Source organism: Notechis scutatus, chromosome 2 (genome assembly GCF_049901735.1).
Source record: "Notechis scutatus isolate UNSWTSFEM ecotype Mainland chromosome 2, rNotScu1.2, whole genome shotgun sequence".
Classification (NCBI taxonomy): Eukaryota; Metazoa; Chordata; class Lepidosauria; order Squamata; family Elapidae; genus Notechis; species Notechis scutatus.
The window spans coordinates 6,632,340-6,649,642 of record NC_142010.1 but is presented as its reverse complement, the minus strand read 5'-3'; the positions used below and the strand labels follow the sequence as shown (position 1 = coordinate 6,649,642).

The following is a 17,303-nucleotide window of genomic DNA, read 5'->3' as shown; positions in this document are numbered from 1 at the left end:
CTCTCAGTGTATATAAAAGAAAAGATACATTTGTCAAGGGTCAAGAATCATAAGGTACAACACTTAATAGAATCTGAATGAAAACAACCTCAGCATATTGTACATGTTGTCTTGATTTTTCTTTTTCTTTTGGAAAGTCAAGGTGGCATATTAAGCACTTCCTAGCGTTGGAGAAAATGTCCATCTGGATTCAGTTCCAGGTGGGAAGAAAGACACTGGAAACAAGGTTGCTGTTTGGAAGGATAGTTTAATGGTGAAGCAGAACCACCAAGCAGGTGTGATTCTGGGTAGATGACCACATAGAGTGGAGAGTGAGATATATTTATATCCTCTCTTGAGCCTTGCAAGAAATATATCCTATTGGTTGCCAGCCTCCCAGGGGGTTACGGGAAGAGGTGCCAAGCTAACCTTGTAGGCTATCTGTGTCCCAGGCTTGGTTGAATCTTGCTGGGTGATGAAGTAATGAAGAGGATTGTGTTGTGAAAGAGTGTTGGGCAATTCCTATTATGGCTTAATGGCTTTGGATCTTGAGTGAGGGGCTAATCCTATCACCCTGGAGCTGAAGGCGTTTTGTCTTGTAGATAGGATGGACCAGTCTTTCTGGGGCTATTAACAAAGTTGGGGGGTGTTTTCCAAGAGCATGTTTCTCCTTTTCTCATCCAGGAAGGTATAATATTCTGCCCTTTTAATATTTCCTAGAATTTTTCATTCTTCTAGGAGAGGGATGGGTGCTAACTTCCTGCACTGGGTAGCATCCTGGGCCAAGAAAGAGGTTCATTTTAATCTCCCCTACCCCCTATCTCCGTTCACAGACATATTTTTCCCTCTCAATTGGCATCTCAGTAGTCTACAGCTCCTGGAAGTTACCTTCATGCCTGACATGACCCTGAACTGGAGCTTCTTTGCAGTTTTGATCCCCTATATTTCCTACACCCAATGTTTGTTTTAGGCACCTTCAAAATAGACTTCACACCTGGCAACTACCTGGACTGGTTTCTCTGCAGTTTCCTTGACAAAGATTTTCCAAGTGATCTCCCCCCATTTCCTGCTTCATAGGCTGAGAGAGGGACTGGCCCGGGATGCCCAGGTGGTTTCATGCCTATGGCAAGATTGCAACTGAGCACCTCCCTGTCTGTAACTTGCAGCCTTCACCACTGCACCAAACTGGTTCTTCTTACTTCTCACAAAATCTACCCACACATCTGTTCCTGTGGCTGCAGCCTTTCAAGACCAACATCTTTGCAACTGAGTTCCCATTATTCTCCAGAAAAAGGACCTTGTTTATCTCAAAACTGAGCTTCAAACTTTTATTCTGAGGAAATGGAGTGGTGACTTCTGGCCTGGGCCCTGGGAACCAGCTCCTCTGGATTGCCCATTGCAGAATTGTACTTGTTTTTGTGATATACTAGCTGATAACCCAGTGTTATCCCAATCCTGTAGTCAGGACTCATGCTGTTGTACTGTCTGTCGCACAATTCTTCTATTCCTCCACAAGAGTGAGCCCTGTGAAGCCATTAACATGGCAGAAGCCATTTTAAGGCACATCCACCCACCCGAGGGGCGTTAGGCATGTCTTACCCCCACAGTATTTGTGTCCAGTGGGAAAGTCATCTGTGTACCAAGTTTGGTTGAAATTGCTTGAGGTGTTCCAGTTATGCTGGAACATACTTTTAAAAATTATATATACCTATATATATATAATCTATATATCGATCAATTGATCAATATATATAGATAGAGATAGAGGGCATGGAAGATATATGGAGGATGGATGGATGAGGAGGATGGATAAAATATAATAATGAATAATAAAGAAGATAGAAGATAGAAGACAGATATATAGATAGAAGAAAGAAGATAGAAGATATAGAGTAATAGAGACAGACAGACAGACAGACAGACAGACATGGATTGGTCAATGGATGATAGTGTTTGTAGGTTTTATGGAGTCTAATTAATCTTGTTCTGTTTGTAAATTTGTTTTGTTATAAAGGAGTTATTTGTTGGAAATTCCACTATTTATTTCTATCAGTTTCACTGTGTGAGAATTACACTCTGATGTGAATTAAATAGAATTTAATTATTTTAAGGTTTAAAAACTTTATTACAGTCAAAGACCAACATAATGAATGTGGGGTGTATTCAGCTGAAAACTACAGACATCAAAGTGTAATAATAGTAATTATACTAAAAAGCAAAGACATAAAAGACAGTATATATAAAAACAGGAGTCTAACTGAAACTGATAGATAGTATTTAAATTTAGTAGCTGGGGGAGTGGTTGTGTGGTAAGCCAGAACACACAGCTGTGGTTGACTGGTTGCTGCTGCGTGAGGCGATCTGCGCTGTGATTGGCTACTGTGAGGGTGGAGGGGAAGTTTCCTTGTTTTCCTGCCTTTTTCTTCTGTGGGCTTTGTATGCTGTTCTGTGATTTACCTCATGATGCTCGTTTGTTTAACAGAGGGATACAATCGAGAACAAGTGAAGTTCTAATACCACCCTATAAAGCCTTAGTAAAACCACAGCTAGAATACTGAATCCAGTTTTGGTCACATTATAAAAAAGATGTTGAGACTCTAGAAAAAGTACAAAGAGCAACCAAGATGATTAGGGGACTGGAGGCTAAAACATACAATGAATGGTTGCAGGAACTGGGCATGGCTAGTCTAGTTAAGAGAAGGACCAGGGGAGACATGATAGCAGTCTTCCAATATTTGAGGGGCTGTCACAGAGAGGAAGGGGTCAAGCTATTTTCCAAGGCACCTGAAGGCCAAACAAGGAAGAATGGAAACTGAACAAGGAGAGATTCAACCTAGAAATAAGGACAAATTTTCTGACAGTGACAACAATCAACCAATGGAACTTGGTTTGCCTTTGGATGTTGTGGGAGCTTCATCACTGGAGGATTTCAAGAAGAGATTGAACTGCCATTTGTCAGAAATGGTGTAGGGTCTCCTGCTTGGGAGGTGGGGTTGGATGAGATGACCTACAAGATCTCTTTCAGCTCTGTTAATCTGTAATCTAGTTTGCCATATATACAGTTGTAAAATATATTTATACATAGAACTACAAGTTCATGTCAACGTCTCTGACTTCATTTGGACACCTGCTGCACAGTCCCCTGACAGGAACTAAACGGGCAGAAAGCCATAAGATGCCTGGAGGCTGCATGAAGTTTAGCAAGTGGCGAACTAAATCTATCACTCTACAGAGCAAATTATAGGATGAGCTGGAGGCTCCTTAAGAATGTTTTATGGTGCAGGTCATCCATCGTAAGACTATTTCTAAATATTGCCCCGCAGAAATGTGGCAACATTATACAGGCAATCCTTGACATACAACACTTAGTGACCATTCAGAGTTACAACCGCATTAAAAAAAGTGACTTATGACTGTTTTTCACAGTTATGAACATTGCAACATCCCCATGGTCATGATTTACATTCAGATGCTTGACAACTGTCTCACATTTATGATAGTTGCAGTGTCCTGGGGTCATGTGATCACCTTTTGCAACCTTGGAACAGCTTGCACTCAGAAGTTGTGGGAGCGCCATCACTTGAGACTTTCAAGAAGAGATTGGACTCCCATCTGTCAGAAATGGTGTAGGGTCTCCTGCTTGAGCAGGGGTTGGTCTAGATGACCTACAAGGTCCCTTCCAACTCTGATTATCTGTTATCTGTTAACCTTCTGACAAGCAAAGTCAATGGAGAAATCAGATTCACTTAACAACCGGGTCACTAATTTAACAACTGCATGATTCACTTACCAAATATGGCAAGAAAAGTTGTAAAATAGGGAAAAATTCATTTAACAAATTTCTCACTTGGCAATATAAATTTTGGGCTCAATTGTGGTCGTAAGTTGAAGACTACCTATATTCCAACAGCATTTGCATATCAAGTTCAACAATCTTTACATGTGAATTTTTTGTGCTCTTCTCACTGCCCCAAACCTCCCTCAAATATTCTCCATTTTGTGCTTCACTATTCACAATCTGAACAAGGATTCTTCTTGCCCTGAATTTCTGAAAATATTAGGAAATTTAAACTCTGAAGCCTCTTTACTTCTCTTCTCCTGTCACTTCATATTTGAGGAGCTACAATTGGTAAGTAAATCAGAGTGCTCCTATCTCCTAATATATATTTTTCAGGATCTGAAGCAGATTCCTAAAAACTATGTATTGGTTTTCTATTATCTCTATTGTTCAACATGCAAAAACATTCCCAAAAGCCTTTTGGTTGTAATTATTCTATTTTTGCAAAAGGGAATAGCCAATAGATTTTCCTGATAGCCAAACACAAAAGTAGTTAATCTTGATCAAGTTAACATTATCCGTTTTCCTTTCTTTCCTTTCCTCCCTCATGCCTGAGACATGTTCAGCTAAACAGAATTAAACCAGAAATTAAATAATTTCTCAGGTGAACTTGCAAAGGCAGATCAGAAAAGAAATTCAAGCCTTCTCTTTACTCATCATCTGATAGGTCAAGTGGATTTTCTTATGTTTAATAAGGGTAGACGTTTGTGAGAAGCACTTTCCACACTCTGGGCACTTGAAAGGTTTCTCACCTGTGTGTAAGCCTACATGATTTATAAGGTTAGTCCTAGTACTGAAACCTTTCCCACAGTCAGGACATTCATATGGCTTCTCCCCTGTGTGAGTCCTCTGATGTATCACCAGTCCAGAATACCAACTGAAACATTTTCCACAGTCCTGACATTCATACGGTTTCTCCCCTGTGTGAGTCCTCTGGTGTATCATCAGGTTGGAATTCTGATTGAAACTTTTCCCACAATCTGGACACTCATAGGGTTTCTCTCCAGTGTGAGTTCTCTGGTGTTTTACAAGGTTGGAATTATTACTAAAACTTTTCCCACAATCAGGACATTCAAAGGGTTTCTCTCCTCTGTGAGCCCTCTGGTGTATCATCAGGTTGGAATTACGAAAGAAACATTTCCCACAATCTGGACACTCATACCGTTTCTCCGGATTATGAGTCCTCAGGTGTTTAACAAGGTTGGAATTCTGACTGAAACTTTTCCCGCAATTGGAACATTCATATGGTTTCTCTCCTGTGTGAGTCCTCTGGTGTGTCATCAGGTTGGAATTATGACTGAAACCTTTCCCACAGTCTGGACACTCATATGGTTTCTCCCCTCTGTGAGTCCTCTGGTGTTTCACAAGATTGGAATTATGACTGAAACTTTTCCCACAATCTGAACATTCATAGGGTTTTTCTCCTGTGTGAATCCTCTGATGTACTGCAAGGGCAGAATTCTGACTGAAACTTTTTCCACAATCCGGACACTCATATGGTTTCTCCCCTGTGTGAGTCCTCTGATGTATCATCAGGATGGAAATATGACTGAAACCTTTCCCACATTCTGGACACTCATACACTTTCTCCCCTGTGTGAGTCCTCTGGTGTATCGTCAGGATGGAATTATGACTGAAACTTTTTCCACAGTCAGGACACCCATAAACTTTCTCTCCTACATGAGTCCTCAAGTGATTCACAAGGTTGGTATTACGACTGAAACTTTTCCCACAATTGGGACACTCATATGGTTTCTCTCCTGTATGAGTCCTCTGGTGTATCACCAGGTTGGAATTGTGACTGAAACCTTTCCCACAATCTGGACACTCATACACTTTTTGCCTTGTGTGAGTCTTCTGGTGTGTCACCAGGTGGGAATTCCGACTGAAACTTTTTCCACAATCCCAACACTCATACGGTTTCTCTCCTGTGTGAATTCTCTGGTGTGTCACCAGGTGGGAATTTTGACTGAAGCCTTTCCCACAATCTGGACACTCAAAGGGTTTCTCTCCTGTGTGTGTCCTCTGGTGTGTTACCAGGTGAGAATTCCGACTGAAAGTTTTCCCACAATCAGAACAACCAAATGATTTCTCCCCCATTTCAGGCCTCTTTTGTGTCAGTAGGGTAGCATGTTTCCTAAAGCTTGTGCCACACTGAGGACAGAGGGTGGGCTTTTCTTCAGTGCGGTTCCTCTTGTGTATAATCAGGTGTGATCAGCAATCTGTACATTTCCCACATCTGCATATATATGGTGCTTTTCCACTAATGGTATTTTTGGATTCTCAAGGTCAAAAATATTTTGGATCCCTTCTTGGATGTTGCTTTCATTCAAGCTATGCTTTCTTAACAGGGCAAGGCTTGCATGACTGGCTGTCCAATGTCATTTTAGAACTGATCTCTTCCTTCCCACTGATTTCTGGATTATTTCCCTTTTTCTGAATTTGCAAATTATCCCCTCTTTACCTTTTTCGGGGGTGTTTCCTTGAGTTCCCCAGACTCAGTTTTTTCCAGCTCAAAATTATCTTCCCGTTATTCTCTCCTTTGTCTGACACCTTCCTGAGGACGAAGAATTTTGTAGTTTTCTGGAGGAGGCGGAAACGACTTTCAATGCTGGCTTCATTTTCTTTCTTTTTTAATGCTGGTTTAGATTCTCACTTGTCTGGCATTCTCTTCCTGGTATCCTCTTTGTCTATAAAATGGACATAAACCCACAGTTTAATGGTTGTTTATAAAGTTGCTGCAGAACATGTGAGAACAGCAAGAGACAAAAGCATGCAGTATAATGAAAAAGCAAACATACCAAAATGCTACTTTAATCTCCAACATTAACTATTTGACACATAGGAGACTAGCTAGATCCAAGTTCAAATATCCACACAAATATTAAATTCCGTTTTGGATTTCAGTAAATCACAAACTCTTAGCATTACAAACTTTTATTTTCAAACATATGAGCGAATGCTGAGGACAGATTATATAGATTAGCCACAGCTAAATATTTCCCTATCAGTCATGTCTGACTCTAGGGCACAGTGCTTGTCGCCATTGTCTTATCTGTATAGTACAGGCCACTCAACCAAGCAGAAGAAACAGGTGAACATTTTGATAACCTGTTAATAAATGTATGTTGGAAACACACCAAAATAGTAATGGGGGACTTTAACTAGCCTGACTTCAATTAGGTGATAAAGAGAGACAGCTATACTGGACCTAATTCTTACTAACACAGAATAAGTGATAGAGGGAGTTGAAGTTGCTGCAACTTTGGAGCAGAGTGACCACATCATATTGAAATTTAATATAATTCAAACACAAACTATAGAACATATCAAACCAGTGTCTCAAATTTCAAAGGGGCTGATTTTAACAAACTTAGAGAGAGCTTGGGAAGGATTCTAGAGATGAAAGTCTTAAAAGGGAAAACAACTCAACAACGTTGCAAAACTCTGAGAAATATGGTTATAAAAGCCTAGTCCACCTCAATACCACGTAAAAAGAAAAACAAAAAATCCAAGAAGAAACCAGCATGGTTATACAAAGAACTCCCCGATAAAATGAAAGACAAAAGGGATAAGTACAAAAAATGGAAAGAAAGACATATAACTAAGGCAGAATACAAACAAATAGCCCGAACTTGCAAAGATGAAGTCAGAAAAGCTAAGGTTCAGAATGAAATAAGTCTTGCAGCAAATGTCAAAAATAATTTTAAAAGTTTCTTTCAACATATACAAAAATTTTTAAAAAGTCAAGGAAAAAATTGGTCCACTAATGAGAGAAGATGGCAAGGAAGTAACAGGCAGCAGAGAAAAAGCAGAGCTACTCAATTCATTTTTGCATCTGTCTTCACACAAAAAGATAATACAGCCCAACCTACCAAAAACATAACCATAAAAGACAGACTAGGAATAAAATTAAAAGAAGCAACAACAACAAAATAGCAAAAGATATACCTGTCTGCTCTAGACAACTTCAAATCACCAGGACCTGATAGGTTATATGCCACAGTTCTGAAGGAAGCTGGCAGATGTGATCTCAGAACCACTGAACCATATCTTTCAAAGATCTTGAATTACCAGGAAGTACCAGACTGGAAAAAAGCTGATGCGGTTCCCATCTTCAAAAGAGGGAGGGGGAAACAAATCCAGGAAACTGCAGACCAGTCAGACTAACATTAATACCTGGGAAGATACTGGAGAAAATAATCAAGCATCAGATCTGTTAATACCTTGAAGTAAGTAAAGTTATAACTAGAAGCCAACACCGGTTTGTCAAAAACAGATCATGTCAAACAAATCTTATTTCATACCATTTTATAAATCCTTAGTAAGACCACACTTCAAATATTGGATACAGATTTGGTCACCATATTATAAAAACCAGGTAGAAACTCTGGAAAGAGTGCAGAAAAAAGCAACAAAGATTATTAGGAAGCTAAAGCATATGAAGAATGATTGCAGTAATTGGGTTTATGCAATCTAGAGAAAAGAAGGACTAAGGGTGACATGAATGCAGTATTCCAGTATTTGAGAGGTTGCCGTGAAGAGGAGGGGGTCAACTTATTTCCCAAAGCACCAGAAGGCAAGACAAGAAGCCATGGATACAAACTAATCAAGGAGAGAACCAAACTAGAACTAAGGAGAGATTTCCTAACAGTGAGAACAATGGAACAACTTGCCTCCAGAAGTTGTGTGTGCTCTATCACTAGAGGCTTTTAAGAGACTGGACAGCCGCTTGTCTAGAATGGCATAGGGTCTCCTGCTTGGACTAGAAGATCTTCTAGGTCGCTTCCAACTCTACTATTCTGTTCTTTTGCTTCTTGGCCCACGAAGCCAGCGTTGTCCAAAGACAATTTCAGGGGTCATGCAGCTAGCATGCCTCTACACCAAAGGCACATAGAACTCTATTACGACATCAGAGTGGTATCTATTAACCAACTTGTATATGCATGTTTTCAAACTGCTAGGTTGGTAGGAGCTGGGGCAAGTAATGGGAGCTCACTCTGTTGCATGGAGCTCTGGTCTCAAACCCCAGCTGTCAGCTCTTTAGCTGGAAAGCTCAGCATATTTAACCACTACACCCCCACCCCCTGTACAGATATGCACACAAACAAATATACTTACCAGCAAGATTCAAGTTCAAATATTCACACAAGCATTAAATTCTCTTCTGGACTTCAGCAAATCACAAATTCTTCGCATTGCAAACTCTTATTTTCAAATATAGTGGGACATACAGATATGCACGCAGAGACAAATACAGGTACACCTACCAATGTAAGTATGTTAAAAGTCCATGTGTATTTCAGTAGCAAACATTTCCCAGAAGCGGCTACGCTCAAACTTTTCAGTCTCGTTTTAGAGGAAGAGAGGGCTTCAATAGACGAGGACTTCAACCGATTAAAAAAAAGCGCTGAAAGCATCTGCAAGATATAATTCCCAGTGTTGTGCATGGAATTCCCCAGTTTCCAAGAAAACAATAAGATCATTTAAAAAATCACACAGAGTCAACCCTAAATCGAAGGAGATTTTTTAAACCTCCCAACCAACAGAAAATCGCAAGCACTACTTTGAAAGCGACCGGCACCAAACAAAATTTGGGGAGGGAAGAAACATGCTGCAACAGCTGACATGTTTCAGTCTAGTTTCTTCTCAATTTCTACAATGGAGAGGAAACCAAACAGTCCTACTTGCTCCCCGCCTCTCTTCCACTTGCCCTTAATTCACCTTCCAGCTATTGCCATCCTCCTGGGAAGAGGCGGAGAGCCGCCCTGCGCGCCACGGTCCTCCCATCGGTCAGCCGGAAAAGGAGATTCCTCTGTTCTCCGCTCTAGAAATCCAGGACTTGATTGTTTCAACACCTTTCGGCTCTGCCGCTCCCCCTCCCGTTGGATGTCAGTATTATTCATCAACCACCGATGCCGCCACTGGATTGACGGCTTTCTAGTCACCGGGTTTTACTCATTGCATGGAGCGCCCTCTAGCGACAAAAGGCTGAAAATCGCTCGTTGTTTGCAAGATTTTTGATCGATTTCTGTAAACGCCACTAAGTGGTTCTCGGTTCTCTTCCAATCAGTTATTCGTCTTGGCTCGGGGAAGCAAGGATAACTCCTCAAAACCTGCTTTTGCAAATTGAGGAAACTTGAAGAGTGAAGATTGAGTCTACATAGCTTTGCAAGATTAAGCCAGTTGCTGGGTCCTAAAAGTTCATGAAATACTTGAGACCTAAATGATTGCCAGCTTCATTCTATTACTGGTAATAGAATAGCAAAACCTGGGATAATCCAGAAAGTGTCCGCTAGCCAGCTTTGATCTTGAAGGAGGAGATTTTAAATCTTCTAAATGCCAGGTGATTCTGTCAAATCCCTTGCAGGGGGTCACCATTAGATCAAAGCAAAGAATTGCATACACAGCAGGGCTTGGAAAAATGGGGCTTAGAAGGAAGAGGATACTGTCTATATTTGGTTAAAGGAAGTGATAAACCTTCCAAAGAAACATTTCACAGTTGCAAAAAGGATGGCATAAAACAGGTGCACACAAATAGCAACAGCACTTAGAATTATATACAGACTTTAGAGTGTTTTACAGCGCTCTCTAAGCGGTTTAAAGTCACCATATTGCCTCCAACAATCTGGGTCCTCATTTTACCCACCTTGGAAGGGTAGAAGGCTGAGTCAACCTTGAGCCTGGTGAGATTTGAACTGCCAAATTGCAGGCAGCTGGCAGTCAAAAGTAGCCTGCAGTACTGCACTCTAACCCCTGCACCACCATGGCTCAAAACTGCATAAAAACTTGCCATATGCTCCATTTGACATACCTGCCCTTCTTTTTAATTAGAAATGTTTAATGTAATAAAACATTTAACACAAAAATAAATATAGAAAATAAGATATAAACACGAAAGGAATTAAAACAACACAATTATACCTTTCCACCCTTCTTTCGATCAAGTGATTGTCAACAGGCATTTGTATTTGGGAGTTTTCTCCTTGGAAATGGAGCCTGGCATGAAGTCCATTCCTTGGAGAAATCCAGACCAGCTTTTGCCTTCCAGGCTCCTCATCTCAGTACAGGAGAACAGGGAGATTTTCTCTATGCACAGGTCTCAAGCAGGAACCAGATCCTCAAAGTTGAGTCTCATTTTGGGGCTCCATAGGTCAGGAAGGATCCCTCAGAATGAGACAGGACCGGCTGACCAAGGTTTTCTCTGCCTGCTACACAGTTCCATTGAGGCAGCCAAAATGCAGGGCCTATTTAAGACTGGAGATCCACGGGGGCAAAATGTTCATCTGAATGCTCACCCATTCTTTTCACAGTATCGTATGCCGAGGAATACGATACTTTACTTTTCCTGTGTTTCACCAACCCGTTTCTAAAGACTTTCATCTTTAAAATGACTCTCTTTCCACCGTTATATTGAAGGAAACTAGACAAAGGTAACATAGAACTCCACAACAATTCTCTAGGTCACCTAGCCAATCTAGCTGAGGGGATTTCACGCAACCCCTGCTTAACTGATTTCAGCACTAAGGGAAAAAAAATCTCACATGGGAATACTTTCTCTATGGGTAATTTCACTAATTTTCAGAGATTTCAGATGGGGAATGATTGGAAAAAGCAATGGGACAGCCACCAGGTACAGTGCAAGTAGTCCTCAACTTTCAATGATAAATCTGATCAGAATTTTTACCCTTAAAAAAGCCACTACATAGCTTGGCATTGCCAACCTATGAAGTTCTGATTATTGTTAACTGGTAGTCACACAAGGAAACTTCCTGCCAGCTTATCATAAGAAAAGTCACTGGGAAAATCGGCAGGAAGCTGTAAGTCATATGCCCAGAAGGAAGAGTGTCTCCTGTTGGGTGGAGGAGTGATAGAAGTGGATGGGCTAAATTTGGAAAGGCAAATTTCCAAAAAGGCGCCATCTGGGTCTGAAAAGGCACACAGGCTCTGCGTGAGTTGTGGAGGGTATGCAGGGTGCAAAATAGAATAGGAACGGTGCAGTGGGATGCAAGGTGATGAGGTACCTCACAGTCAGTGAGAGTGCAGAGGGGTGTTTTAGGTTCAATTAAATATGACAAAAATTAAATACAATTGGATTATTTTAAAATTCAAAAAGTTTATTACAGTGAAAGACCAATATAATAAAGGCGGGGTGTATTCAGTTAAAAAGTAGAGAAAGTAATCACAGGGTAAAAATACTAATGATGAAAACACACACACTTTGCAATGAATTTTTGCCAGTCAGCCAATGAACTCTTCCAACTTTTTCCCTTCCATTCTCGCTATGATAATGTTCCACTTTGTTCCGCAAAGACATCAGAATGTTGTAGCCTCTAACAGTCTGCATTACGGAATGATTCTCTCAGAGATCCAGAAGCTTTTGAGCTATTTCAAGCATTTTTAGTGCCTAAGCCATAAAAACAGAGGTGCCAAAAAATAACACCAAAAAGAAAGAATTAAATATGACAAAAATATAATTGGATTATTTTATAGTTTAAAAAGTTTATTACAGTGAAAGACTAACACAATGAATACGGGCAGAGGTGTTATTCAGCAGGTTCTGACCAGTTCTGGAGAATCAGTAGCAGAAATTTTGAGCAGTTCGGAGAACCAGCAAATCCCACCTCTGACTGGCTCTGCCCCCATCTATTCTCTGTCTCCCGAGTCCCAGCTGATCGTCTGGGTTTTCTTTGGTTGCCCTGCACAGGAGAACAGAGCTGGAAAGCAGGTTAGTGGGCTGGGAAGGTAATGGGATTTTGCAGTAACCTTCCCCTGCCATGCCCAGGGGTGGGATTCTACCAGTTCGCACCTATTCGCTAGAATCAGTTGTTAACATTCTAAGCAGTTCAGAGAACCGGTTGTTAGAATAAATTACTGGCCTAATCCTGTAAGGAAGGCAGGAAGGAAACATTCTGGTGTTGCTTACAGAAACTGCCTCTTCATTAACCCTTATTACATTCTTGGCAGGACTAGACTTCCTATCTCAGGAACGTCTCTGGAGTTTTTTCCCCCCTCCTTTGCTGGTACTTTGCTTGTGTGGAGTGACCATTCAAAGTTACAATGGCACTGAAAAAAGTGACTTATGACCATTTTTCATACTTATGATTGTTGCAGCATCCCCACAGTCACGAGAGGCCATGCGAGGAGATGCGTGCCTCAATGTGAGTGATATTGAGTTGGCCACACCCAGCCAATAACATGACCACCAAGCCATGTCCACCCAGTCACATGACCACCAAGCCACGCCCAGCACCTAAGCCACGCCCACAGAACCAGTTATTAAAAATTTGAATCCCACCCCTGGCCATGCCCACCAAGCCATGCCCACCAAACCACACCACACCCACCAAGCCACGCCTAGAGAACCGGTAGTAAAAAAAATTGAAACCCACCACTGAACGTAGGGTGCATTCAGTTAAAAAGTAGAGAAAGTAATCACAGGATAAAAATAGTAATTATATATAAAAAAAGAGAGACATAAATGACAGAGTATATATATAAAAACAGAGGCCTAACTGGATCTAAGAACACTGCAAGGAGCATAAGATTCCTATAGGGTGCATTAAGTTTAGCATGTGTCAGATTAAATCTATCACTCTACAGTGCACACAGTATAATCTTTAAGACTACTTTATGGCACAGGTCATCCATCATCAGACCAATTTTAAGTGCTGCTCTGCAGAACCTGGAAACATTGTACTGTATTTTGTACCAGAACAACTCTGAGAGCAGCATCTGTAGAATTGTTCTGTGCGGCCTGAGTATTTATGCAGTATTGGAAAGACAAGCCCGATATTAATGTCTGTTTAATAAAGCCCCTGGAGAAATATGTGCTTTGTAGTTTCTGTGTGTTCAGGTTCACGGGCACATTGTATTATAACCTGAGCTGTGTTATTGACAAGGGGAACCCTTGAATTCTTTGGTGTCTTCTAAATTCAGGGGGGAAAATTAGCAACTTCCACTGCTATCACACACCAGCATTCAAAGGATAACCCTCCAAGCATAGCAGGAGTTGGTAGAAAACCTGAAGATCCTACATTCAAAAACCTTGTTCTGTTTTTCTCTATATTCCAAAAGCATTTGCATACCATGGTCAACAACTTTTACTTGCGAGATATTTGTGCTCTTGTTACTGCCCCAAACCTCCCTCATATGTTCTCCATTCTGTCGGTCACTGTTCTTGCTTGACTCTTCACAATCTGGATTCATCTTACCCTGAATTTCTGAAAATGTTAGGAAAAGATGAAAACTCTGCTCCCATTATCTCATATTTGGGAAGCTATAATCACTAAGTAAATCAATGTGCTCCTATCTTCTAATATATATATATATCTTAGCACCTGTAGGTTTCTTAAAATCTGTATTTTGCTTTTCTACGACCTCATTTATTCTATATGCAAAAATCATCCCCAAAAACTTTTGGCACAGTTGCATTATTTTTGCAATGGAGAATATCCACTACATTTTGCTGATAGCCAAGACACAAGTAGTTAACCTTGATCAAGCTAACCTTTTCCATTTCATTTCTTTTCTCTCCTCCTTCATGCCTAATATGAGACATCTTTGGCTAAACACAATCAGGCCAGAAAGTAAATACTTAATTTCTCAGCCATACTTCTAAAGGCAACTCAGAAATGAAATTCAAGCCTCCCCTACAGTCATCAACTTATGCTTCGTATGGATTTTCTTGTGTGCAGTAAGAGAGGAATAATATGTAAAGCACCTTCCGCATTCTGGGCACTTGAAAGGTTTCTCCCCTGTGTGTAAAGCTACATGATTTATAAGGTTAGTTCTAGTACTGTAACCTTTCCCACAATCAGGACATTCAAAGGGTTTTTCTCCTGTATGAGTCCTCTGGTGTATCACTAAGCCAGAATACCAACTGAAACATTTTCCACAATCCAGACACTTATACGGTTTCTCCCCTGTGTGAGTTCTCTGGTGTTTCACAAGCTTGGAATTGTGACTGAAACTTTTCCCACAATCAGGACATTCAAAGGGTTTCTCTCCTCTGTGAGTTTTCAGGTGTTTCACAAAGTCGCAATTATGACTGAAACCTTTCCCACAATCTGGACACTTGTACCGTTTCTCCCGAGTGTGAATCCTCAGGTGTTTAACAAGGCTGGAATTCTGACTGAAACTTTTCTCACAATCTGGACACTCATATGGCTTCTCCCCCGTGTGAGTCCTCTGGTGCATTATCAGGTTGGAATTACAGAAGAAACATTTCCCACAATCTGGACACTTGTAACTTTTTTCCCGGGTGTGAGTCCTCAGGTGTTTAATAAGATGGGAATTCTGACTGAAACCTTTCCCACAATCTGGACACTCATATGGTTTCTCTCCTGTATGAGTCCTCTGGTGCTTCAAAAGGTTGGAATTATGACTGAAAGCTTTCCCACAATATGGACACTCATAGGGCTTCTCTCCTGTATGAGTCCTCTGGTGAATCACCAGGTTGGAATTGTGACTGAAATCTTTACCACAGTCTGGACATTCGTATACTTTCTCCCTTGTGTGAGTCCTCTGGTGTGTCACCAAGTGGGAATTCTGACTGAAGCCTTTCCCACAATCTGGACACTCAAAGGGTTTCTCTCCTGTGTGTGTCCTCTGGTGTGTCACGAGGTGAGAATTCCTACTGAATGTTTTCCCACAGTCAGAACACCCAAATGACTTCTCCCCCATTTCAGGCCTCTTTTGTGTTACTAGGGTAGCATGTTTCCTAAATCTTGTGCCACATTGAGGACAGTGGGTAGACTCTTCTTCAGTGTGGTTCCTCTCGTGTATAATCAGGTGTGATCTGCAATCTGACGATTTCCCACAGATTGATATTTTTGGATTCTCAAGATCAAAAATATTATCTTGGATGTTGCTTTCATTCAAGCTATGCTTTCTTCACAGGACAAGGCTTGCATGACAGCCTGTCCAGTGTAATTATACAAGTGACCCCTTCCTCCCTACTGATTTCCAGATTATTTCCATTTTTCTGAATTTGCAAATTATCCCTTTGACCTTTTTCTGCAATGTTTCCCTGAGTTCCATATGCTCATTTTTTTCTAGCTCAAAATTTTGTTCCTGTTATTCTCTCTTTTGTCTGACACCTTCCTGTGGACGAAGGTTTTTTCATTTTTCTGGAGGAGGCACAAAAGACTTTCAATGCTGGCTTCATTTTCTTTCTTTTTTAATGCTGGTTTGGATTCTCACTTGCCTGGAATGATCTTCCTGGCATCCTCTTTTTCTAAAAAATGGACACAAACCCTCAGTTTAATGGTTTTTTATAAAGTCGTTGCCAAATATGCAAAAACAGCAAGAGAGAAAAGCATGGATTATAATGAAAAAGCAAACATGCCAAAATGCTACTTTAACCTCTAACATTAGCTATGGTTCATTTAACCCCGAGAAAACTAGCGAGATCCAAGTTCAAATATCTACACAAACATTAAATTCCCTTCTGGACTTCATTAAATCACAAACTCTTAGCATTACAAACTCTTATTTTCAAATATATCAGAAAAGGCTGAGGACAGATTATACAGATTTGCCATAGCCACTTTTTACAGGGGCACAATTGAGAGCATTTCAACAAACCACATTATAAAAAAAATGTTGAAACTCTAGAAAAAGTACAGAGAAGAGCAACCAGGATGATTAAGGGACTGGAGTCTAAAACATATGAAGAACGGTTACAAGAACTGGGCTTGGCTAGTCTAGTAAAGAGAAGGACCAGAGGAGACATGATAGCAGTCTTCCAATATTTGAGGGGCTCCCACAGAGAGGAAGGGGTCAAGCTATTTTCTAAAGTGCCTGTAGGCCAGACAAGGAATAATGGATGGAAACTGAACAAGGAAGAGATTTAACCTGGAAATAAAGAGAAACTTTCTGACAATGAGAACAACCAACCAATGGAACAGATTGCCCTCGGAGGTTGTGGGAGCGCCATCAGTTGAGACTTTCAAGAAGAGATTGGACTGCCATTTGTCAGAAATGGTATAGGGTCTCCCGCTTGGGTGGGGGGTTGGACTAGATTACCTACAAGGTCCCTTCCAACTCTGATTATCTGTTATCTAAACTGCATCCCTGTTTGGTTTGGTGGCAGCAGTGCCTCAGATAGAAAGTCCATACAGAGAGTGGTGAGGACAGCCAGGAAGATTATAGGAAGCTGGCTTCCCATTATTCAGCATACTGCTTATAAACACTATGTGCTTAGAGCTCAAAGCATTGTTAGAGACTCCACACACCCACTTCACGGTCTGTTTCTGTTGCTCCCCTCTGGGATGAGGTTTCAAAGTATCTATAGCAGGACTTCCAGATTCTGTAACAGCTTTGTTCCCTATGCCATCCGCCTGGTAAACTCGCAGGATTCGTTTTTCTTGCCATGTACATGTATACATCTGAACTAGACTGTGTTGTTTCACTGTGTCATATAATATATGTGGATATATGCGTAATTTTGTATTTAATTATTTTGTCATGTTTCCGTAGTGTA

The 17,303-nt window shown here is 40.8% G+C and overlaps 2 protein-coding genes across 10 annotated transcripts in view; both read right to left on the bottom strand.

Moving 5' to 3' along the window:
• Positions 1–2,168: 2,168 nt before the first annotated feature.
• LOC113426587 (uncharacterized) overlaps positions 2,169–17,303 on the bottom strand; it is a 22,257-nt gene continuing 7,122 nt past the window's right edge. The window contains exons 1-4 of one of the 7 annotated variants that reach the window (XM_087953168.1): positions 9,542–9,773; positions 9,088–9,237; positions 7,769–8,007; positions 2,169–6,507 (exon numbers count right to left, since the gene is read on the bottom strand). In XM_087953168.1, coding sequence (XP_087809294.1) covers positions 4,454–5,917 — 1,464 coding nt within the window. In that variant the 5' untranslated portion in view covers positions 5,918–6,507; positions 7,769–8,007; positions 9,088–9,237; positions 9,542–9,773 and the 3' untranslated portion in view covers positions 2,169–4,453. Of the gene's footprint in view, positions 6,508–7,768; positions 8,008–9,087; positions 9,238–9,445; positions 9,774–17,303 lie in introns of those variants that run through there. The other 6 variants (XM_087953171.1, XM_087953170.1, XM_087953169.1 and 3 more) reach the window with 6 other exon arrangements.
• Positions 11,914–17,303, bottom strand: part of LOC148131659 (uncharacterized) — a 24,061-nt gene continuing 18,671 nt past the window's right edge. For all 3 annotated transcript variants that reach the window (XM_087953285.1, XM_087953286.1, XM_087953284.1), the window contains one exon: positions 11,914–16,055. In XM_087953285.1, the coding sequence (XP_087809411.1) occupies positions 14,459–15,502 (1,044 nt within the window). In that variant the 5' untranslated portion in view covers positions 15,503–16,055 and the 3' untranslated portion in view covers positions 11,914–14,458. The remainder of the gene's footprint in view (positions 16,056–17,303) is intronic.